This window comes from Haliotis rubra, unplaced genomic scaffold, assembly GCF_003918875.1.
Source record: "Haliotis rubra isolate DU_JTF1 unplaced genomic scaffold, ASM391887v1 Scf796, whole genome shotgun sequence".
Lineage (NCBI taxonomy): Eukaryota > Metazoa > Mollusca > Gastropoda > Lepetellida > Haliotidae > Haliotis > Haliotis rubra.
In genome coordinates, this window is record NW_025767519.1 from 9,839 (window position 1) to 34,847 (window position 25,009).

Here is a 25,009-nt window from a genome sequence, read left to right on the forward strand (position 1 = left end):
GCAGCGGATCGACAGGCGCCTCAAGGCTGAGGGATCGAGCCGAGCGCGGCGATCCCACCCCCGGACTCTCCGCCCCCCGTCCGGAGTGGGCGAGGAACTCCTGCCGGAGACCTCCAACCGACTCACGGACGAAGGACTTCATCGAGTCCATCTGCTGCTGAAACATCGACTCCATTAGTGACATGTCAAAACCACTCGAAGTGGTAGTAGAGGGGGAAGGGCCACGGGATTTTTCCTTTTTGGGCCGTTTAGATTTTGGCGGGGAACCTGCGTCAGGTCCCCTCCGCCTCCGCATCTTCGCGGTAAAACAGGGTGTCGGCCGCCCGCCTCTTCTGGGCCCGGGGGGAAAAGGCCAGACAAATTGAACATGTATCAGCCACATGGCCCGTCTTCTCTAGACAGGCCACGCATTGGGAGTGACTGTCAGCTCGGGGGATACTTCCCCCACAGACCGAACAACAGGTAAAAGCCTGAAACAAACACGTAAACATGTTAGTTAACTGTGGCCAGCAGCAGATAAACACGTAGAAAACATTGAAAAATGCATTGAAGGTTACCAACGGAAAGTAATAGTTGGTTTTAAAGCGCCAATATTGCGACCACGCCGCACGCTAAACTTCCCGCCATGGCAGAGCAAACTTGCGTAAACCACGGGAAAGTTTGCGTATTTTGATAGTACTTATACAAAGTCACAATTATGAAACAACCACTGTAAGGCTTTACTGTTATTGTTTTAGACAAATAAAAACCAAACATACAGGTGGTGTCTCAGACATCTTAAAATACAGCGCCGTGCATGCGGCTCATGAAAGGTAATCTCAACGAGCGTCTGTTCAGGGCCGTGACAGCAGAAGGAATGATGATACGGGTCTAGGAGCCTACCCAGTTGGTGCGCATGCGCTAAGGGAGGTAACTCCGTGAGGTAGGGTCCGTATAATAAATAAAAGAGTTTATTTATTGTACAATCTTTTTATTCAAAAAACATTGATACAACTGTCACAGGACATTTTACAGCCGGAAAATGCCTAATATGTACCCCAAGGACGATCTCTCTGAAAAAGAATAATTCGCTCATATGATGTGCATGCGTGTGTATGTGTATGTGCGGCTGCTTGTACTAGCCCAGACTTAAGCTGGTTTTATAGTGCTAGCCCACTGAGATATCATGCCGCAGTGAAGCATGAATACCCCACTCAGACACATTATACTGACTCCGAGCCGACCAGTCCTTGTTGTACCCATTATTGCCAAGCACCAGGCAGGGACCAACAAGTCCCATATTTTAATGTGTTTTGGTATGACGCGGTCGGGGATCGAACCTGAGACCTTCCGTTCTCTGGGCGGACGCTCTAACAACTACACCATGGAGGCGGTTGGGAATAATAAGAAACAGTACAGCAAGTCAACATCATGTACTTTGAATAAAATTTGCAACTTATCTTAGTTTCATTACAAGTGGTAGCAGATTCGCTCTCAATGGGTTTAAGTGCTACACACTCATTATCCCTGCTATCTGATCAAGCAACAGAAACACCTATCAGGGGTGAAACGGTATAGCGTGTTATTAGTAGAACCGTGGTATTTTGCATACCGTAAAGCAATGTAAAAAATTTCATACCATCATTTTATTAATCTTTTAAAAAATGTCTAGAAATCTAATCATTTTGTCAAAATCTATGCATTTCTTTGCTAGACGGCTGCTATTTTCCTGGAAGTAAGTTTTCATACACCAAATCGGAACCGCAATATGTACCGTACTTTGGTAAGAGCATACTGTTCCACCCCTAAACACTATCACTACCGTATATGACGGCAGTTAAGCTGAAGAGGGAGGACTACAAAATGCATTCTGCAAAAAAGGGTCAGCTTATGTAAAGGTTACCCTTGCAACAACAATATTTCTGGTTATAAAATATATGACACTGTGTAACATGCAATTCAGATTTCTGTGTATATTTGTCTCATTAACAGAGTCGGAAACAGCAATCAGCTGCACACAGGTTTCTCCTCATCTAATGGTGATTCACTTAAAAACATGCCCAATAATCTGTAACATTCATACGAAGATTGGAAAAAAACATTATCTGAAACTATCATTTTACAAAAAATAGTATATTCTGGTATTCTGTTATTTTAATTGTAGATTCTACTCTACGGAATATGGTACCTAGAGGTCCTCTTGGTTTCTCATGGAAATATCCCTTCCTGTGGAACTCATCTATCCGCTTGGCGATATTAGGGATAAACTGTCCAAAACGCTTGAGTCGGTCACTGCGAGCAGCCATCAACATCTTGAGCTGCTGCCTGTCACTGTCCTGCTTGTCCTGTATGCCCTGCTCATCTCGCCTGAAAAAACACGACAGGTCATGCCCTGCTCATCTCGCCTGAAAACAACCACAGGTCATGCCCTGCTCATCTCGCCTGAAAAAACAACACCAACAGGTCATGCCCTGCTCATCTCGCCTGAAAAAAAAACACCAACAGGTCATGCCCTGCTCATCTCGCCTGAAAAAAACACACCAACAGGTCATGCCCTGCTCATCTCGCCTCAAAACACGACAGGTCATGCCCTGCTCATCTCGCCTCAAAACACGACAGGTCATGCCCTGCTCATCTCGCCTGAAAAAACACAATGACAGGTCATGCCCTGCTCATCTCGCCTGAAAACTACCACAGGTCATGCCCTGCTCATCTCGCCTGAAAAAACAACACCAACAGGTCATGCCCTGCTCATCTCGCCTGAAAAAACACACCAACAGGTCATGCCCTGCTCATCTCGCCTGAAAACAATCAACCACAGGTCATGCCCTGCTCATCTTGTCTGAAAAAACAACACCAACAGGTCATGCCCTGCTCATCTCGCCTGAAAAAACAACACCAACAGGTCATGCCCTGCTCATCTCGCCTGAAAAACAACACCAACAGGTCATGCCCTGCTCATCTTGCCTGAAAAAACAACACCAACAGGTCATGCCCTGCTCATCTCGCCTGAAAAAACAACCACAGGTCATGCCCTGCTCATCTTGTCTGAAAAAACAACACCAACAGGTCATGCCCTGCTCATCTCGCCTGAAAACAACCACAGGTCATGCCCTGCTCATCTCGCCTGAAAACAACAACCACAGGTCATGCCCTGCTTATCTCGAATGGAAACCGAACAGCGACAGGTCATGCCCTGCTCATTCTATAAACAAAACCATCACAAGTCATGCCCTGATCAAATTGAAAGATGGGAGAACAGTGTTTCTCCAAGATGTGCTACTTGTTGGTTTGCACCAGTTTTAAAAGTGCTTTACGTCCTTGGTGAAACCAACAAGTTTGGGTTAGAATCTGCCAAATGTGCATCACATCACATCACAATAATCTCATATGTCATGCTTCATTGTACATATGTACCTTTATGCATCCATAAACTCAGCTATAGACAGCTGTGCACCTACCTGAGAGTGTAGCCATCATTGGTGTACTTGGTGACAGCATCCCGGAACTCAGCTATAGACGGCTGTGCACCTACCTGGGAGTGTAGCCATCATTGGTGTACTTGGTGACAGCATCCCGGAACTCAGCTATAGACAGCTGTGCACCTACCTGAGAGTGTAGCCATCATTGGTGTACTTGGTGACAGCATCCCGAACTCAGCTATAGACAGCTGTGCACCTACCTGAGAGTGTAGCCATCATTGGTGTACTTGGTGACAGCATCCCGGAACTCAGCTATAGACAGCTGTGCACCTACCTGAGAGTGTAGCCATCATTGGTGTACTTGGTGACAGCATCCCGGAACTCAGCTATAGACAGCTGTGCACCTACCTGAGAGTGTAGCCATCATTGGTGTACTTGGTGACAGCATCCAGGAACTCAGCTATAGACAGCTGTGCACCTACCTGAGAGTGTAGCCATCATTGGTGTACTTGGTGACAGCATCCCGGAACTTAGCTATAGACAGCTGTGCACCTACCTGAGAGTGTAGCCATCATTGGTGTACTTGGTGACAGCATCCCGGAACTTAGCTATAGACAGCTGTGCACCTACCTGAGAGTGTAGCCATCATTGGTGTACTTGGTGACAGCATCCCGGAACTCAGCTATAGACGGCTGTGCACCTACCTGAGAGTGTAGCCATCATTGGTGTACTTGGTGACAGCATCCCGGAACTGGTTCTTCTGGTGGTCTGTGGTTCTCTGCTGTCCCTCCAGTGCTCTGGATTTCTCCATTAGCTGGTCAATCTTGTCCTGCCGAGCCCGCCGCTCAGCCTCATAGTCATGCTGGGCACTGTCACATAGTTTCAGTACAAAATAGATCATCAGAAGTTACATGTCAAGCTCGATAAGATATCTACGACAGATATGAAATCAGATTTATTTTTTTTGGTCCAGCTGCAGAGACACATTTCAGAAATATATCAAGCCAGATAATTCGATAGATATCAAAAATAATATTAATATCTTCTGATTTCGTTCAACAACACAGTTTTACCTCGGCTTACAAAAGTACTCAAATGGTGTAGAGTACTGTATGTTTAGATACCCAGTAATTATTTCGGACCCTGGAATGAATTAGTGGTCATGTGGACAGTGATCATGAGTAACAGGTAAAATACTGTAAACGTACTTATTTTCGCGTGGTGCACTTTTCGCGGAATTGACAGTTTAGACTACATCCCCCGGTCAATTATTCGTGCAATCAGTAATTGCCGGAACTGCCAGCTGTCTCTTTGGCCGCCACTTATAGCAGTGAAAACAAACAGAGTGGCTTAACCTGTCAGGCGGCGTCTATTGCTTACTCACAGGAAATCCCTATCTGTGCCATATACTAGTACACAGTAATCCGTTTACTCACGGAAGAGATGACAAACACATCAGTCTTATGTTCCGAATTCTGACGAATTAACTTCTACTGTATATTTCTTTGTGATTTCAAACAAGCCGGATTGTTGTGAATGAGATGATTGAGTGTTAAGTGACTATTCGCTTCATGATGTACTGGTAAATAAAATCTTAATGAATAAATAAAATACTGCTGTATTATTTCTTTCAGAGTCGTTTCATGGCAATCTGTTTTGTATCAAACCATCTGTCACGTGACCAATTTCCATGGCGGCGACAACACACATTGCTGTTTTTGCTAATTCGGCGATGGGATTTGGCTCATTATTTCATTATGATTTGGGAAATCCATTACAGCAACAGTTAAGTATGATTCTTTATGCTACTATCAGTCGTCATTTTAAGATTCCCGTAGATTTCTGTCTTCAACTTGATGTGTTATGGTAACAACTCAGGGGCGAGCGTGGCTAGACTGAATGAATGACAGGTTTATTCGCGGTGTATAAATTTTCGCGCTATAAGTGCGAAAATATAACCTGCGTGAAAAATAATACGTTTACAGTAACCGACACAGGTAACTACTCTTTGTGCGCTGTTGGTATGCTCTTGGTACTTAGTGCGTCTCTCTGGATGCCATATTTGAGGTTTTCGGCTTCCATTCAGTACATTTGTGCCACTAGTATCACATTTACCTATTCTTGATCTCCTCGATCCTCTCTTTCACCATGTCCCGATCTCGGCAACAGGTTCGCAGGTCCTTCTCAGTCTTGTTCACTTCATTCTGTATCATAACACTACATCGTCACACAACACATCTTCCCTCAAACCTCTTGTCTAGCCAGCATAAACAACTGGCAATAATACCATAACCAGATACATATACCATTCAATTTTTGAAAGGAATATTCATGGCGTCAGATTGAACAAAGTTAAAAATGGCAAGAGACTTATTTTTGTAAAATATTAATGCTGGTGTTCAAACTTAAGCCAATTATTCATCCCTTAATGATGCATTAAACTGTAATCCTTGTATCAACAGTGGTTCAGACACCTGGGTAGTATTCTGCCTATCCTGGGCCTGTCTGTCTATATACAATGCTGGTCTACCTACCTGTACCTGTCTGTCTATATACAATGCTGGTCTACCTACCTGTACCTGTCTGTCTATATACAATGCTGGTCTACCTACCTGTACCTGTCTGTCTATATACAATGCTGGTCTACCCACCTGTACCTGTCTGTCTATCTATATACAATGCTGGTCTACCTACCTGTACCTGTCTGTCTATATACAATGCTGGTCTACCTACCTGTACCTGTCTGTCTATATACAATGCTGGTCTACCCACCTGTACCTGTCTGTCTATATACAATGCTGGTCTACCTACCTGTACCTGTCTGTCTATATACAATGCTGGTCTACCCACCTGTATCTGTCTGTCTATATACAATGCTGGTCTACCTACCTGTACCTGTCTGTCTATATACAATGCTGGTCTACCCACCTGTATCTGTCTGTCTATATACAATGCTGGTCTACCCACCTGTATCTGTCTGTCTATATACAATGCTGGTCTACCCACCTGTACCTGTCTGTCTATATACATTGCTGGTCTACCTACCTGTACCTGTCTGTCTATATACAATGCTGGTCTACCTACATGTACCTGTGTGTCTATATACAATGCTGGTCTACCCACCTGTACCTGTCTGTCTATCTATATACAATGCTGGTCTACCCACCTGTACCTGTCTGTCTATATACAATGCTGGTCTACCTACCTGTACCTGTCTGTCTATATACAATGCTGGTCTACCTACATGTACCTGTCTGTCTATATACATTGCTGGTCTACCTACCTGTACCTGTCTGTCTATATACAATGCTGGTCTACCTACATGTACCTGTGTGTCTATATACAATGCTGGTCTACCCACCTGTACCTGTCTGTCTATCTATATACAATGCTGGTCTACCCACCTGTACCTGTCTGTCTATATACAATGCTGGTCTACCTACCTGTACCTGTCTGTCTATATACAATGCTGGTCTACCTACATGTACCTGTGTGTCTATATACAATGCTGGTCTACCCACCTGTACCTGTCTGTCTATCTATATACAATGCTGGTCTACCCACCTGTACCTGTCTGTCTATATACAATGCTGGTCTACCTACCTGTACCTGTCTGTCTATCTATATACAATGCTGGTCTACCCACCTGTACCTGTCTGTCTATCTATATACAATGCTGGTCTACCCACCTGTACCTGTCTGTCTATATACAATGCTGGTCTACCTACCTGTACCTGTCTGTCTATATACAATGCTGGTCTACCTACCTCTACCTGTCTGTCCACATACAATGCTGGTCTACCTACCTGTACCTGTCTGTCTATATACAATGCTGGTCTACACACTTGGGTCATTGTATGTCTATATACAATGCTGGTCTACCTACCTGTACCTGTCTGTCTATATACAATGCTGGTCTACACACTTGGGTCATTGTATGTCTATGTACAATGCTGGTCTACCCACCTGGGCCAGTATGTCTATATACAATGCTGGTCTACCTACCTGTGCCAGTATGTCTATATATACTGACACACATTGAAAACGCAAACCCCATTTTGGCAAGTTCTAACAAAGTTTTGTGAAGCAATTTCATTTACCACACGAAAATAGAGTGATGTGAGGCTGCCGAATAAAACCATATGCACATTTGGGTTCGAACCCTTTTCGTGTTTCTGGCATGGGTACAGTTCATGAAAACACAACTCTGGCATATCCCTTGGACCTGTTGGGGTGCATGATTATCATGACACACACATGCAAAGCCAGGTTTTGGACGCATAAAAGGCACTATGGTTTCACTAGCAGTCACACAATGCCACGGCTCAGTGAACAGCAGAGGGAACAAGCTATCGGGATGCTGTTGGTGGGAACATCACAAAATGAGGTCACCCACCACTTCGGAGTGAGCCCATCCACCATCAACAGACCACAAAATCGTTATCAGCAAACTGGAAGCGTCCGTGGCCTCCCTGACCAGGACAAACTCCGGTCACGTCGGCACATCCAGACCAGCACATCCAACGAGTTCACCAAAGAAACCGCTTTCAGACAGCAGCAAACTCACCCGAAACACCGTAGGACGTAAAGGACGCCACATCAGCGCCATGACAGTCATTTGACTTCTGCAGGCTGTGGCACTAAGGGGCCATATCGGGAAACGTCATTACGCAACGTCATCGAGTCAACAGACTCCTTTTTGCACAGCAACATAGCCTCCAACCACCATGAATCTCCAACCAGTGGGTGTTTTTCAATGCGTCCAGGTTCTGTGTGTCATTTGCAGATGGCAGACAATGCGTCTACAGGCAGCAACATGAACATGTGTGACGCTGGACTTGTCAGTCATATTGGCGGAACTCTTGCATTCATTTTTTATGAAAATGAAGCACAATGAAATTCTCAACATATTTGTAGAACAATTTTCCTCCAAGTATTGTTGTTTGTTAAGTTTTCCTCATTTGAATTTGGTTTTGTGTTTTCAATGTGTGTCAGTATACAATGCTGGTCTACCCACCTGTGTCAGTATACAATGCTGGTCTACCCACCTGTGTCAGTATACAATGCTGGTCTACCCACCTGTGTCAGTATACAATGCTGGTCTACCCACCTGTGTCAGTATACAATGCTGGTCTACCCACCTGTGTCAGTATACAATGCTGGTCTACCCACCTGTGTCAGTATACAATGCTGGTCTACCCACCTGTGTCAGTATACAATGCTGGTCTACCCACCTGTGTCAGTATACAATGCTGGTCTACCCACCTGTGTCAGTATACAATGCTGGTCTACCCACCTGTGTCAGTATACAATGCTGGTCTACCCACCTGTGTCAGTATACAATGCTGGTCTACCCACCTGTGTCAGTATACAATGCTGGTCTACCCACCTGTGTCAGTATGTCTATATATACAATGCTGGTCTACCCACCTGTGTCAGTATGTCTATATATACAATGATGGTCTACCCACCTGTGTCAGTATGTCTATATATACAATGCTGGTCTACCCACCTGTGTCAGTATGTCTATATATACAATGCTGGTCTACCCACCTGTGTCAGTATGTCTATATATACAATGATGGTCTGCCCCACCTGTGTCAGTATGTCTATATATACAATGATGGTCTGCCCCACCTGTGTCAGTATGTCTATATATACAATGATGGTCTGCCCCACCTGTGTCAGTATGTCTATATATACAATGATGGTCTGCCCCACCTGTGTCAGTATACAATGATGGTCTGCCCCACCTGTGTCAGTATGTCTATATATACAATGATGGTCTGCCCCACCTGTGTCAGTATACAATGATGGTCTGCCCCACCTGTGTCAGTATGTCTATATATACAATGATGGTCTGCCCCACCTGTGTCAGTATGTCTATATATATACAATGATGGTCTGCCCCTTACCTGTGTCAGTATGTCTATATATACAATGATGGTCTGCCCCACCTGTGTCAGTATGTCTATATATACAATGATGGTCTGCCCCACCTGTGTCAGTATACAATGATGGTCTGCCCCACCTGTGTCAGTATGTCTATATATACAATGATGGTCTGCCCCACCTGTGTCAGTATGTCTATATATACAATGATGGTCTGCCCCACCTGTGTCAGTATGTCTATATATACAATGATGGTCTGCCCCACCTGTGTCAGTATACAATGATGGTCTGCCCCACCTGTGTCAGTATGTCAGTATATATATATACAATGATGGTCTGCCCCACCTGTGTCCAGTATGTCTATATATACAATGATGGTCTGCCCCACCTGTGTCAGTATACAATGATGGTCTGCCCCACCTGTGTCAGTATGTCTATATATACAATGATGGTCTGCCCCACCTGTGTCAGTATGTCTATATATACAATGATGGTCTGCCCCTACCTGTGTCAGTATGTCTATATATACAATGATGGTCTGCCCCACCTGTGTCAGTATACAATGATGGTCTGCCCCACCTGTGTCAGTATGTCTATATATACAATGATGGTCTGCCCCACCTGTGTCAGTATGTCTATATATACAATGATGGTCTGCCCCACCTGTGTCAGTATGTCTATATATACAATGATGGTCTGCCCCACCTGTGTCAGTATACAATGATGGTCTGCCCCCACCTGTGTCAGTATGTCTATATATACAATGATGGTCTGCCCCACCTGTGTCAGTATGTCTATATATACAATGATGGTCTGCCCCACCTGTGTCAGTATACAATGATGGTCTGCCCCACCTGTGTCAGTATGTCTATATATACAATGATGGTCTGCCCCACCTGTGTCAGTATGTCTATATATACAATGATGGTCTGCCCCACCTGTGTCAGTATACAATGATGGTCTACCCACCTGTGTCAGTATGTCTATATATACAATGATGGTCTGCCCCACCTGTGTCAGTATGTCTATATATACAATGATGGTCTGCCCCACCTGTGTCAGTATACAATGATGGTCTGCCCCACCTGTGTCAGTATGTCTATATATACAATGATGGTCTGCCCCACCTGTGTCAGTATGTCTATATATACAATGCTGGTCTACCCACCTGTGTCAGTATGTCTATATATACAATGATGGTCTGCCCCACCTGTGTCAGTATACAATGATGGTCTGCCCCACCTGTGTCAGTATGTCTATATATACAATGATGGTCTGCCCCACCTGTGTCAGTATGTCTATATACAATGCTGGTCTACCCACCTGTGTCAGTATGTCTATATATACAATGATGGTCTGCCCCACCTGTGTCAGTATGTCTATATATACAATGATGGTCTGCCCCACCTGTGTCAGTATGTCTATATATACAATGATGGTCTGCCCCACCTGTGTCAGTATGTCTATATATACAATGCTGGTCTACCCACCTGTGTCAGTATGTCTATATATACAATGCTGGTCTACCCACCTGTGTCAGTATGTCTATATATACAATGATGGTCTACCCACCTGTGTCAGTATGTCTATATATACAATGATGGTCTGCCCCACCTGTGTCAGTATGTCTATATATACAATGATGGTCTGCCCCACCTGTGTCAGTATGTCTATATATACAATGCTGGTCTACCCACCTGTGTCAGTATGTCTATATATACAATGATGGTCTGCCCCACCTGTGTCAGTATGTCTATATATACAATGATGGTCTGCCCCACCTGTGTCAGTATGTCTATATATACAATGCTGGTCTACCCACCTGTGTCAGTATGTCTATATATACAATGATGGTCTACCCACCTGTGTCAGTATGTCTATATATACAATGATGGTCTGCCCCACCTGTGTCAGTATGTCTATATATACAATGATGGTCTACCCACCTGTGTCAGTATGTCTATATATACAATGATGGTCTGCCCCACCTGTGTCAGTATGTCTATATATACAATGCTGGTCTACCCACCTGTGTCAGTATGTCTATATATACAATGCTGGTCTACCCACCTGTGTCAGTATGTCTATATATACAATGCTGGTCTACCCACCTGTGTCAGTATGTCTATATATACAATGCTGGTCTACCCACCTGTGCCCATATGTCTATATATACAATGATGGTCTACCCACCTGTGCCAGTATGTCTATATACAATGAGGTGAGGTGAGGTGAAACTGGGTTTAACGTCGTGCTTGAGAATATTTCGCTCATATGATGACGTGCATGTGTTTTGCATGTGTGACTGCTTGTACTAGCCCAGACTGAAGCTGGTTTTATAGTGCTAGCTCACTGAAATACCATGCCGCAGTGAAGCATGCATACCCCACTCAGAAACATTATACTGACTCCGAGCCGACCAGTCCTTCCGGGCTGAAGCTCTAACCACTACACCAAGGAGGCGGTCTTCTATATACAATGATGGCCTACCTACCTGGGCCTGTCTGGCTGCATCCCTCTCCTGCTGCATGTTGGACTTGGCCTGTTTCCTCTGTGGTTCCAGTTTCTGTACCTCCTCACTGATGGCAAGGATTTGGTCCTGGATCTGTCTGTGTGTTTGCTGACGCTTCTCCAGGTTCTCCTACCAGATCATGACACAGTGAGTGAGTGAGTGAATGGTGTAACATTGCAAGCTGGATTGAAGAAGATGTTAAAGGAAATGGGCTATTCAGGAGTCTTCTGTTTTGAGGAATTAAAGCTTGGCTGTCTGTGTTATGCCGACATGGTGGAAGATGGTATAAAAAAGGGTAAGATCAGAAATTACAAAGAACAAAAAATACATTTTTGAGTCAATAAAAGTTGTAGGTGCTTTACCTTCACCTCCTCAACCTTCTTTAGATACTTGGGAGTCCGGGAGTCCTCCTGGTCAAGTTTCTTCTTGATGGGCTCCAAACCCTGCAAACAAGCAGACGGGTGCCATTGTGTAAACAATAGGTGACCAGAGAGTCTGAAATTTGCCATTAAGGGTGTCTGGATTAGGTCTTCTAGAGTGCCTGTATTGGGATAACCAGTGTCTGAATTACTTCATCCAGTGCGTCTGGATTAGATCGACCAGAGTGCCTGGAGTAAGTCATCCAGGGTGTCTGGAATAGATCGACCAGAGTGCCTGGAGTAAGTCATCCAGGGTGTCTGGAATAGATCGACCAGAGTGCCTGGAGTAAGTCATCCAGGGTGTCTGGAATAGATCGACCAGAGTGCCTGGAGTAAGTCATCCAGGGTGTCTGGAATAGATCGACCAGAGTGCCTGGAGTAAGTCATTCAGGGTGTCTGGAATAGATGCGACCAGAGTGCCTGGAGTAAGTCATCCAGGGTGTCTGGAATAGATCGACCAGAGTGCCTGGAGTAAGTCATCCAGGGTGTCTGGAATAGATCGACCAGAGTGCCTGGAGTAATCATCCAGGGTGTCTGGAATAGATCGACCAGAGTGCCTGGAGTAAGTCATCCAGAGCATGTGGATTAGATCAACCAGAGTGCCTGTATTGGGTTGATTATGGTGTCTGGATTAGGTTGACCAGCGTCTGGATTTGGTCTTTCTGGGAGTCCTAGATTAGGACAGCCAGTATGTCTGGAGTCCAAGTTATCCAGTGTGTCCGGATTAAGTAAACCATGGTGTTTGGATAAGGTTTTGGATTGGGTCATCCAGGGTGTCTGGATTACTTCATCCAGAACCTAATTTGCTTTGAGTGGAAATTTGTATAAACTTCATATTTTGAACAGTATTAATGATAAAATTATATAGGCACCCTTTCTTTTGCAGCAACCAAAGACCAAGCCATTTCATTCTTCAAATGTTTGACTTTCTTCTTCAGTTCATCGATGGCATCCAAACTTTTGAATTTGTGTTCCCAATCAATCACCTCCTTCTCCAAGACAGGCAGAGACTGTGAAGACACCAAACAATGGACATGTCAACTTGCACACCAAAAACATATCTACTGGCAGATTTTGGTCTATCAGCTCACTTGAGGAAAGACTTATTTCAGTTCCATCTAAATGATTATTTGCAGCGTGTCAGAACATGACGATACTGAGGTTACAAGGTAGATGTGTGTAACAGTCGGTGTCCTAAAGCAACAGGTACACAGGAGAGGTGGAAACAAATTGCTCATTCTTCCCTGAAGGCAGTGGTGATGAAATCTCCCTGTCTCCCTGGCATGAACACAGTGAACCATTAGCGTGAGTTCATGTAGTAACCCAAAACTAAGTGTATGGTACAAAGGATGAAGGTATGTTTCATTTAATGCCACAGCAATACTTCAACCATTTTGCAGCTGTCTCTAAATAACTAAATCATGAATTAATGATTTAACAGGGATAGTACAGCGTGATATACAAATGTGCTTGCCCGACAGAAAAAAACACTGGACTCGGGCGTCGGGCAATGGGTTATTTCCACCCCTGAGCATTCCCCCTTTTAAAGTTTTCTAAGCACACATCGCTCTTTTAACAGCAATATGGTAACAGTATGTTTGAGAACTGTTCTTACATAGGTCACAACAGGACTGGTGTCAAGGAAAGGGACGAGAAAGAGTAAATGGTGGGGACACTTTTGCCTTCTGACATAATTAGTGAAGTTCAGGTGACTGATAATTGGAAATGGATCAGTCAAACTGGCACTGATCATGCATAAATGTCGGTAGTTTTGTTGAAGAGGCAGAGTTTGGGTTACAGAGTAAGTTGTGTGGCACTTCATACCCTTTCCTTCTGCCTGATGATCTCAAGGGTGATGGACTTTTGCTCGTTGGCTTTTGCGTAGTCATGCTTCATGGTCTCCAGCTGTGTGGCCTTCAGGAAAAACTGCAACAGGTGGGGAGTAGAAATATATCACTAGAACACATTATGTAATTCTCTGTTTGGAACAGAGAGAGTATAAAGCTAACGGTTTGAAACTGATCCTGATGATGCTGCTGGCCACTCACATTAGCATGCACACATCAAATATTGCAGATCTTTGATCTAGAAACAAATTTGAACATTTACAGAACAAAGGTAATAGAACTGCAAGTATGAAAATACCTTGTACTTATCCTGAGGGCTCTTGGAGTTGAGGAAGTTGCGACTTGTCTCCTGATTCAGGATGGCAACAGGATTGTCCACCTGAATGTTGAACTGGTCCAAGATGTGGAACAACTCCTCCCTCTTGTCTGACACCATTACACCTACACAAGGGAGATAACTAATGAGCTGACACCATTACACCTACGTAAGGGAGGTAACTAATGAGCTGACACCATTACACCTACACAAGGGAGATAACTCATGAGCTGACACCATTACACCTACACAAGGGAGATAACTAATGAGCTGACACCATTACACCTACACAAGGGAGATAACTCATGAGCTGACACCATTACACCTACACAAGGGAGATAACTAATGAGCTGACACCATTACACCTACACAAGGGAGATAACTCATGAGCTGACACCATTACACCTACACAAGGGAGATAACTCATGAGCTGACACCATTACACCTACACAAGGGAGATAACTAATGAGCTGACACCATTACACCTACACAAGGGAGATAACTCATGAGCTGACACCATTACACCTACACAAGGGAGATAACTCATGAGCTGACACCATTACACCTACACAAGGGAGATAACTAATGAGCTGACATCAAACACTGGGTAAGCGCCAGGCAGGTGAACTGAGTGTTGGTATGACCTGAACGGGGATCGAACCACCGAACTTTCACTCTCTAGGTTGACCCTATCCACTCCACCACTGTCTCACAGGTAACTTCAGGGATTTACATGGAGTCCTGTATTTGAGAGTCCCTAGGACTCATTCTCTTAATTTTCAGGGGTCCTGGACAACAAAATGGGGGTCCCAGACACTTCAATACTCTTATTAATACTGTTATTGTATTGTGTATCATGATCATCACATTGCTACAGTAATTAAATTGCAAATAATACCATAACCCAGCTAGTAGCAAACTCAGTGATAACTTATTGTCACTTGATTGGAATTTTTACAAAAAGTATTTGGACATTTTCTCAGTCCCTCTGGACATGCTAATAAACTTTGTTGCTTCCATTGTCAATGTTTATGTGTATAGGACGCAGGAATTTGCGTCCTGTAAATCCCTGGGTAACTATCAGGATTGAACAACAACAAACAAAACTTGTTTTGTTACCATTTTTTGAGAGAAGCTGGTATTTGCTGTTCCCCTCTGATGTGAACTTCCTCTGCACAGTGATGGAGTCTCCGTACATTTCATGCCTGAAGGCATCGGGGCCTCGGTTCCGCAGCTTGATCTGCACCTCACCAGTGCTGCAAGCACGAAAAATTCAAACAAACCTGAAGAGGTTGTAGATTCTTTGAATATATTCCCCCTTGGGGTACATATAAGCATTTAAATGCCCATTTAAAATCCTACGACAGTTGCAACAATATTTGAACAAAATATTTACAAAACAAAAAACTATGTTTTGTCTTGTGAGACCACCCCTACAGGGCCCCACGGACCCCTACAGCCAAGAGCAGGTAACTCAAGACTATAACCTCGTACCTCACTTTCCATGCTGAACATAACCAGACAGAATGTGGGGAGGTGGAAGGCAGTACCCCAAGGAGGAATATATTCAAAGAATCTGCAACCTCTACAGGTTTGTTCAATTCTTTTTCATATATTCCTCCTTGGGGTACATATAAGCATAAGACAGACTCCTAAAGACTGAGTCTGGGAGTGGCATTCTGTCTTGTAGAACAAACCCGACAACAAAGAGGAATTCCCAAACTATAAACAGAGTAAGAAATCTCACTTACCTGGTCACGTGCCCACCATAGCCAATCGGGCGAAGGCGTGAACCAGGGTCAGGTGTCGAAGACACTAGCATAACATGCGAAACCTCGCTAATGTAAATTGCTTCAAAACAGTCCCACCCTCCTTCCCGTAATTGATTGGAAGTGAAGATAAGGGAAAACTGACAATATACCCAAGAAGAAATTTGCCGAAACAAGCAAAGCTTTCCAAGGAAATTGTTCTAGTGCAGTACAGAGGAATGCAAGTACATGGGGATAAAACCACCACCATAAAACCTGACACCATGGGAGAACGTAGAATAGTTTAAAATAACCCAACACCAGTTAAAACGGCAGATAATTGATCCTCATCATAAAACCTCGAAAGCTCAAACGGCTATAGAGGTGGAACCCTGCCCACTGGAGAGAACTGACTGACCGAACCGAGCAAGCTCGCTGGAGTGTCTGTCAAGTTGATAACGACGGATGAACGTACTCAGTCAGCTCCAAATAGCCGCGGAGCATATCTCCTCAATGGGCAGCGCCGCAGTGTATGCCTTAGATGTGGCCACTGTCCTAACCGAATGAAGCTTCAGACCTTTGGGTGGGATACGACCTTAATGAGTATAACCCATACAAATGGCAGAGACAAGCCACCTAGAGACAGTCTGCTTGTTCGCTGGAAGACCAGTCTTATCCCTGCCATAACAACAAAACAACTGATTATCCTTACGGATACCCCTTGTTCGTTTGATATATGCCTTAAGGGTCTTACGGACATCTAAGACGTGACCACGCCTTAGAGAGGTACCGGGCAGGGAAGGCTGCCTGAAAGCGGGAAGCTCTATAGGCGCCGTAATGTGAAAGGCACTATCTCTCTTAGGACGGTAAGTATCCGTCAACCGAATGCTAACCCTGTCCTTATGAAAAACAGTCAGCGAGGGGTCAGCGGACATTGAAGTTACTGCCACCAGAAATGCGGCCTTCCGTCAACAGCTGGAGGGAAAAAGGCAAGAATGGACAGTCGGACGGATTCTGTCCATGCCTGCTAAAAAATGCTGAACCAGAGGGTGCCGCCCCAAGAGTGCACCGTTAACAGGAATGTGGAATGCAGAAACAGCCGTTGAATATCCTCATCCTCGAACAGTTGAAGCCGCTAGATCGGCTTCCAAACGAGACTGGAGGAATTCTAAGACAGAGACTAAATCTTCAGAGAAGGGATCAAGAATCCCCCTGAAGACATACCAGCGCGCATAGCAGGCCCATCTATCCTCATATTGAACGTTTGTCGAATCCCTCCGCGAAGCCAGAATTGTGTCTGCAACTGGCCAGAATTCCTGTCTGCAAATGGTGCAAAATTCCCCTCAGTTCTAAGGATAATGGTCAAAAGGTATAGTACAGGAGGCTGAGCCAGAAACCTGAGAATTACCTGAAACCAGCTTTGAGCAGACCAAAGTGGTGCAAGGAGCACAAGTAGTCAAGCTGGTTGTGCGGCTAGCTGCGACAGGACTTTGGAAATCAGTGGTATCGGCGGGAACGCCCACAGTACCCTGTCCATCCAATCAAGTTGAAAGGCGATGTTGGCTACCGCCCTTGGATCCGGAATCTTAGAGCAAAACAATGGTATCTGGTTCGTCACCCCAGAGGCAAGCAGATCCACCTGGAACGACCTGAATACGCCCCGATCGAGCATCGACTCGTGTGGGGCTAGCATACTCTGTGAGAGAGCATCTGCACGTAAGTCATTGCCGTCTGGTTGTCAATCTCTAGACGCACCACACGGCTGCGAAAAAACTCCACAAAGCTCTTGAACACCCGGTGGACTGCTCTCAATTCTAGCTCATTGACGTGCAGGCTGACTTCCTGCTCCAACCACGGCCTAAGACTCAGTGGTCGCCCAGGAACTACAAACACCCTGAACCCTCCGTCCTTTGGAAGTAAGTGGAATAAAACCTCTCTCCTTGCTGACCTTCCGGAACCTGGCACTGGCGTGTGCCAAACCCCGCAGAAGGATCTCACCTCCACTGTGGCAAATGGCCATCCCTGAGTGTGGACCCTGGGATTTGACATGGCTGCTTCCCACTCCCAAAGGAATAGTGACAGCCAGTCGCCTACATTGGCATAAGGCAATGCACCCCCACTGTCGGCAAGTCTCCGCTTGCTTGTGTGTGGGGCAATAAGGGCACGGGGGAGAGACTCAACGGGAAGCCAAGGGATGGCTAGCCCAGAAAAGGCCGCTGCGACCGAGCAGGCCTGCCCTTGCCTCGTGCCCTCTTGCTCTGTAATGGAACAGTCCATTTGGCAGGCTCCTTCGCCGGGGAGGAAGGATAAGAGGAGGCAAGAGGTGAAGGCCATTGGTGAGAAGTGGAGGGGTGTTCCAACAAGGGTTTAGAATCCTTGAAGGTAGACACCGCCTCCGCGGCCTCCCGCACTACTTGCAAAGCCCCAGGGAACAGGGAAGACCCCATTGCGAACGGGAAAGAAAGCAATGTTAGCTGCGTGGCCAGCGAATAGCCATGGGAAGAGTGAACCGCCACACGGAGCTGTTGTGCTGCACACCGGTAAACCTCCTCGAAGAATGGTATGCAGACTTAAGCGTGGGGGCATTGGCTTGAAAGGGCGGAAGCCGCCTGCCCTGCCTGGCCGAAGCCTGAGAGGAAGTGGACAACCACCAAGTGTGATGGAGGCGTAAATGCACTCGTCCACCACTGGAGGCTTGAAAAAGACAGGTTGAGACCTGATGCAGGCATGGTTATTTGGACTGGATCAATCTCAGGAGGTGGACCAGATGCAGAGCCAGGTGCTGGATGGGCTGGAGTAGACGGATGTATTTGGTTCCAGGCTGAGGATATGGCCCTGATCATTAGTGGTATCAGAGCAATGATCACCAGAACGTCGGTCAGAGAAACTGTATCGAGATCTCGACGTGGTAAGTACCGAAGTAGGTTGGTAAGCCGGTGATCTGGATTCCCTTGTATGGCTAGGTGATGATATGACTGACTGACTGACTGACTGAGTTAGGTTTTACGCCGCTTTTAGCAATATTCCAGCAACATCACGGCCGGGGACACCAGAAATGGGCTTCACACATTGTACCCATGTGGGGATTCAAACCCGGGTCTTCGGCGTGACGAGCCAACCCTTTAACCATTGGGCTACCCCACCGCCCTGTGATGATATGAAGAACTAGTCCGGGTCGCTGTAGTTCTAGTTGGTGATCTGGTTCTGATTGGAGCTCTGGTTCGATCATCTGAATAGAATCGGCCATGAGATGTGGATCTGTACTGTGATCCCGATTGGTCAATGGCTCTGTAAGGTGATCTAGATCGTATAGGTGACCTGGGTTAGTAAGATGATCTGGATTTGTAAAGTGATCTGGATCGATTTGATGCACTAACTGGAAACTGTGAACGTGATCTGGATCTATAAGGTGATCTGGATCGGGGTCGCTGTAGTTCTAGACCGTTGTAGCCAGCTCTGTCCGGTTCAATGAATGTGGGGGGACAGTTGGCTGGTTGAACGAAGTTGGCCAAGCTCCAAACAAACTGAGACAGTCGAGGGAATATGTACTGATGATCTGGATGATGATGGTGTCGATCTAAGGTCCCCTGGTAGTGTAGATGGGACAGGCAACGATGAATTATCGATCACAACCACCCGCGAGTGATCTGACGAAGGAGGTGACTGATGCGTACGTAATATACTCCTAGGCCAAATGTGGAGATAACATCATTATCAGGTAATATGATACACCAGGCCTTATCACCCATACTGCATATCCTGATTATGTTGAACATCAGTGCTTGTCATCGTCCATTAAACCATGCGGTTAATACTCATGCAGTTGGTCTATGAACATGTGGACACTGTTTCAACAGCAGGGTAAACCTTGTCTGTTTTCAGTAACCTGATACATTCTGTGTCTAGTTCCACATTGACAAGAATCTCTGGAGGGTGGGAGTTGCCATACCAATTACTGGATAACGCTTTTACTGCTGCTGAGAGATCCTAAAAGATAGGGACTTTTCTAACATTTGGCCTAGGACTATAATAGGTGCCGAATGTCCTCAGATAAGTAAGAATCTGATGACGGGTCTTGAACCACAGCAGTCGCTCTCTTGCGTGAAGGTACGATTTTCTGTCGCTGTTACTTGATAGGCTTGGCGGGAGTGGGATCAGATTCTGTTGATTTCCTCTCCCTATCGGCGATTCTCCGGGAGCAAACACGAGGTAGGGCTTAAAATCCTCATCTTTTAGTGAATTACACTTGCCACATCATTTGTTCCAGTTACATTGTACAATACAGTCACTGCAAGACGCGTGAGGGTCGAGGGATGAATAATTCGTCTTGCATTGAGCACAAACTTTCCTTTTCCTTGACTGATTATCTGTTTTCCCCATGATGTTAGGGTGAAATACTGTCCCTAATATACAGCACGTCCACACAGTCGTGCGACAAGAAAGGGAATGATCATTCAAGGTAGTCACGTGGGCAATTAGTGGAGCATGCTGCAAGCTTCATTAGGAACTAGGATGGAGTGCATGGGCAAATGGACAAGGAGGCCTATGGAAAAAAGTTTACAGTTGTTCCACTAAAAGTCGAAGCGAGAGAGAAGTTTAAAAATTATGACTATCAGCGCAAAACGCTAGCAGCGGAAAACACACTGTAACCCGCTAAATGGATGCGTAATATCATGCAAACGTACATATCAATACACTATATCTACACTAAACATTGAGAACCTTACCGGCAAATAATAAAAACAGTGAGCATAGCGAAGGCTCCCGTCCGCCTTCTTGACAAGCACATGGCCAGCCGATGCAGACTGGAGCGAAGTTACAACAAGTGTTTGCCACTGATATGGCAATGTCCTCTGCTGCTAAAGAATGGAATATCTATATTTACTACTTTTTATTTTTGGGTCACATACAAGATGCCTGAAATGACTGGTGTCTGCATAATCACCCAATGTAGGCTGTCAACATACTTGAATTTGAAACATTGGGTGCAATGTTTTATGAGATATCCGCTTTAAAAAGTGGTCAAAGTATCGTGGTGACCTTGAAGATAAGGTCAAGGTCACCCAAATAAACTGGTGTCAGTGTAATACTCCAATGTATGCTGTCACCAAATTTGAAGACATCGGGTACAACATTTCATGAGATATCGCGGGAACAAGAGTTAAAAGTGTGAAAAGTGTCGTGGTGACCTTGAAAATAAGGTCAAGATTACCCAAATCGACTGGTGTCTGCGTAATCCCCCAATGTAGGCTGTCACCAAATTTCAAGACACTGGGTACAACAGTCCATGAGATATCGCGTTAACAAGAGTTTGTAAAGTGGTCAAAGTGTCGTGGTGACCTTGAAAATAAGGTCAAGATTACCCAAATCGACTGGTGTTTGTGTAATCCCCCAATGTAGGCTGACACCAAATTTGAAGACATTGAGTACAACAGCTCATGAGATATCGCATTAACAAGAATCGGGACGGACGTACATACGTACGGACGCTGCTGAATACATAGTCCCCCGTTCCGCGCTGCGGAGGGGGACAACAACAGATGAATGAAAATATTCAGAAACAATCTCTAAATCGCCCATGCAGGGAAGAAAAGAGAACCATACATACAGTAGCTGTTTCCGAACCACTCATCATGAAAGGAATTCAACTCAACTCTTGAGAAGGGACGCATGTCCGGTCGATAGAACGACAGCATGATAAGTGAGGTACGAAGTTATAGTCTAGAGTTACCTGCTCTTGGCTGTAAGGGGTCTGCGGGGCCCTGTAGGGGTGGTCTCACAAGACAAAACGTAGTTTCGTAGTTCTTTGTTTTGTAAATATTTTATTCAAATATTGTTACAACTGTCGTAGGGATTTTAAATGGACATTTAAATGCTTATATGTACCCCAAGGAGGAATATATGAAAAAGAATTTCCTCTTACATATCATCCTGAACTCAGACATACCATTTCCATTAACATGCATATATATAACTGTAAGATGTGAGAATTACAACTGTTCCAAGGGTAAATAAAGAACTGGAATGAAAATATATGTGATGAAAATGTACAAAATAATATCCAAAACCTATCATCTAAGTCTGTGGAGTAAACTATAAACAACAATACTGTATATTACAGACTTGAGATAAGTGAAGAAATGCTAATGCACATACTTCACACACCTAAGAACAGAGAAATGTTTGCAAATGAGGACATAGCTCTGTGTAAACTGTAAGATCTCTGACCTTTTCCCACTCTTGATGAATCCCTTGATGGTGCTGCCCCTGCTTGTCACTGAGGCCTTGCCCCCCAGGCCAACAACCAGCGCTGCCACCACGGCACTCTTCCCACCTATTGCAGGAACACAGGGGGAAGTCAAGGGGTGAGTCAGGGATTGTCATCTTTAATATGCATCCTACATTGTGGGACTGACAAAAGATTTAAGATGATTTCTAATGGAAACAGTGCAATAAAACTACGTACAGTAAATTTTACATTACTCATATAATGAAACTTTGTACCGCGGATGGCAGAGTGAAACTGGAGGTGTCAAATGTTGTCTGTAGGCAATTGTCAAAACAGAAGCCAGCCTTTCACTGCCATTTCCTCTAAGTGTCTAAACATAAACATATATATATATATCTATTTTGTACAAGCAGACCTTTCGCTAAAAAAATACACTCCAGGACTCCTATGAATGAGAAGCAATTTTGCTACAATTTATTGAAAATTAGCATTACCAAGTAGTTGCTTTTATCTACATGATCTAAGTATTGCTTCATTGATGACAATATATGCATAATCAATGATTATGAGGATATATATCTTATACCACATCCATCTTGCTTTGGTACAACTACAGGGAACTCACAGATCTCAACCAGGTATCCTTTGCTAAAACTTGCCATCAAGTCTTGAATACCATAAAATTTGCAATGCCAATACAATTCTTGTAAGTCTAAGATATGAACTTACTTCCATTCCTTCCAACAATGAAGTTGACATGAGGACCAAAGTTGACATCCAAACGAGTGTGACACATGAAATTCTTCACACTAATTTTCTCAATTATGCCAACTTCAGCTTCCTGAAAATAACGAGATCACATAAGAGAGAAGAGAATGTTTGAGTGTCTTGGTAAACAATTGAAGAAAACTAACTGTAGTCTTGCTTAGGTCTAGATTTAAAACATACAGTGATGGGAAGGTCACTGAATTGACATAAAAACATACAACAAATAAAAATAAACAATGTCTAAGAAAAGTATATTTATGTATTCATAATGACAACAACTCAGCTGAAACAATTCTATTAAAAAAATCAAGCAACTGTTATTTGTGACTACATTAGCCCTTTTGTAATATCTACATCAGTCAGAGACGTAACGTGTAACACGGTGAGATGGCCTATCGTCTCTTGTGCAGCAGGTGCACTACCCATGGTACCATCTGAAGTGCTTGACCCTAATTGATTGGCACATGTAAAATCACCATGGATTGTTTCCACTATACCAGCTGTTTTCTTGTTGATTTTTTAGATAAAGAACATAATTAACATTGGAAAGTCAACTGGACACCGGTACAGTGTGATATACAAATTTGCTTGCCCGACAGAAAAAAACACTGGACTCAGGCGTCGGGCAATGGGTTATTTCCACCCCTGTAGTAATGCTTCCACCCAAACGTTTCAGGAACCTACCGGGCTTGTATTGAAGTCAGGGTTCTGTGACTGGTTGATGGGACCATCATCTTCATCCTCCATGGATGGGTCAGGTTCTCCAGCATCATGCCTACGCTTTTTCTTGGCTTGGTTGTCTCTCTCAGTCAAGCGACGCTTTGACATTGTGCTTAGGAAGAAATTCTGGAAATAAAAACGAACAAATCATCAATTTTTCAACAATGGTCAATGTGCTTAAATAAAACTTATGCATATTATACATAACTGTTACCTGTGGTCACATGGTCTTGTCTGAAACTTGAATTTACAGCATTGCCTTAGTTCAAAGTTTATAGACTCAGTTGTTTGATCATTTGTTGATTGCTGCTTTACTCTTTTTGTCATTTGAAATAATACCTTCACTACATTTATGTATTGTACATGTTATAGGGAATAACATATTCTTTTCTTTCACGGTTGATAAAAAAATTGTCATATGAACAATGCGAAAAATACATGCTTTGTGTCCTCAAGGACAAGGACAGACACAACACATTCCCCAAAAATCATTAAAGCAAATGTCCTATGTTCTGCTGATGGTGGAAATACAATCAAAAACATGAACAGGAAATATTTTATTCTGCTGCATACATATAATTATGGCAGGTATTCGTCATTTCTCACAATACTTTCAATTTCCAGGTCACACATACACATGAGTAGACGAATGCAGTGGAAACAATCAAAAGAATTGCTGGCTAGATCTATCTCACAAGCTGGTGTTTTGTCAACTCTATAGCAGCTGTCGTATGTCATAAATTTAGGCCTATATATCATGTACATGTCATTGAATTTAATAATGCAGATTACATGACAGTTGCGACAAATATTTTAAAATGGCATATACAATTATTATTATTATTACAATAATATACTGGATAAGTGCAGTGACAACTCAAATAGAAACTATATAATCATATCCTGGCAATCAAACATAGCCAAAAACAGCTGAAGAATATCAAAGCAACAGTTGACTCTGAAACGCACCTTACTACTGAAGAACGTCCATATGTGTCTTTCGATAGAGCTTCCACTTTCTCTTCATCTTCCATTTAATAACTTTACACACTAATAATCAATCATTTGACAACATAGAGAACAGAGTGAACGCTCAAGGAAGTGTCATGGCGGGAAATATAAAATGGACACGCCATATCCGGAAGTATCAGGGTACG

At 44.1% G+C, this 25,009-nt stretch overlaps 1 protein-coding gene across 1 annotated transcript; it reads right to left on the reverse strand.

Moving 5' to 3' along the window:
* Positions 1-423: 423 nt before the first annotated feature.
* Positions 424-24,978, reverse strand: LOC124261315 (structural maintenance of chromosomes protein 6-like). The gene is made up of 14 exons (XM_046695623.1): positions 24,822-24,978; positions 23,817-23,978; positions 23,094-23,205; positions 22,364-22,469; positions 15,507-15,643; positions 14,370-14,512; positions 14,049-14,150; positions 13,097-13,234; positions 12,168-12,248; positions 11,788-11,934; positions 5,517-5,605; positions 4,106-4,270; positions 2,168-2,346; positions 424-470 (listed from the first exon to the last, which is right to left on the reverse strand). Exons 2-14 carry the CDS (start codon positions 23,958-23,960, stop codon positions 424-426), a joined length of 1,590 nt encoding a protein of 529 aa, XP_046551579.1. The 5' UTR covers positions 23,961-23,978; positions 24,822-24,978.
* Positions 24,979-25,009: the final 31 nt, after the last annotated feature.

Coding starts and splice junctions, on each gene's coding strand:
- LOC124261315 (XM_046695623.1), bottom strand. CDS start 23,960: ATGTCAAAGCGTCGCTTGACTGAGAGAGACAACCAAGCCAAGAAAAAG. Junction 13,235..14,048: donor TCATCAGGCAGAAGGAAAGG/GTATGAAGTGCC, acceptor GTGTCTTCACAG/TCTCTGCCTGTCTTGGAGAA. Junction 471..2,167: donor GAAACCAAGAGGACCTCTAG/GTACCATATTCC, acceptor TGTTTGTTTCAG/GCTTTTACCTGTTGTTCGGT.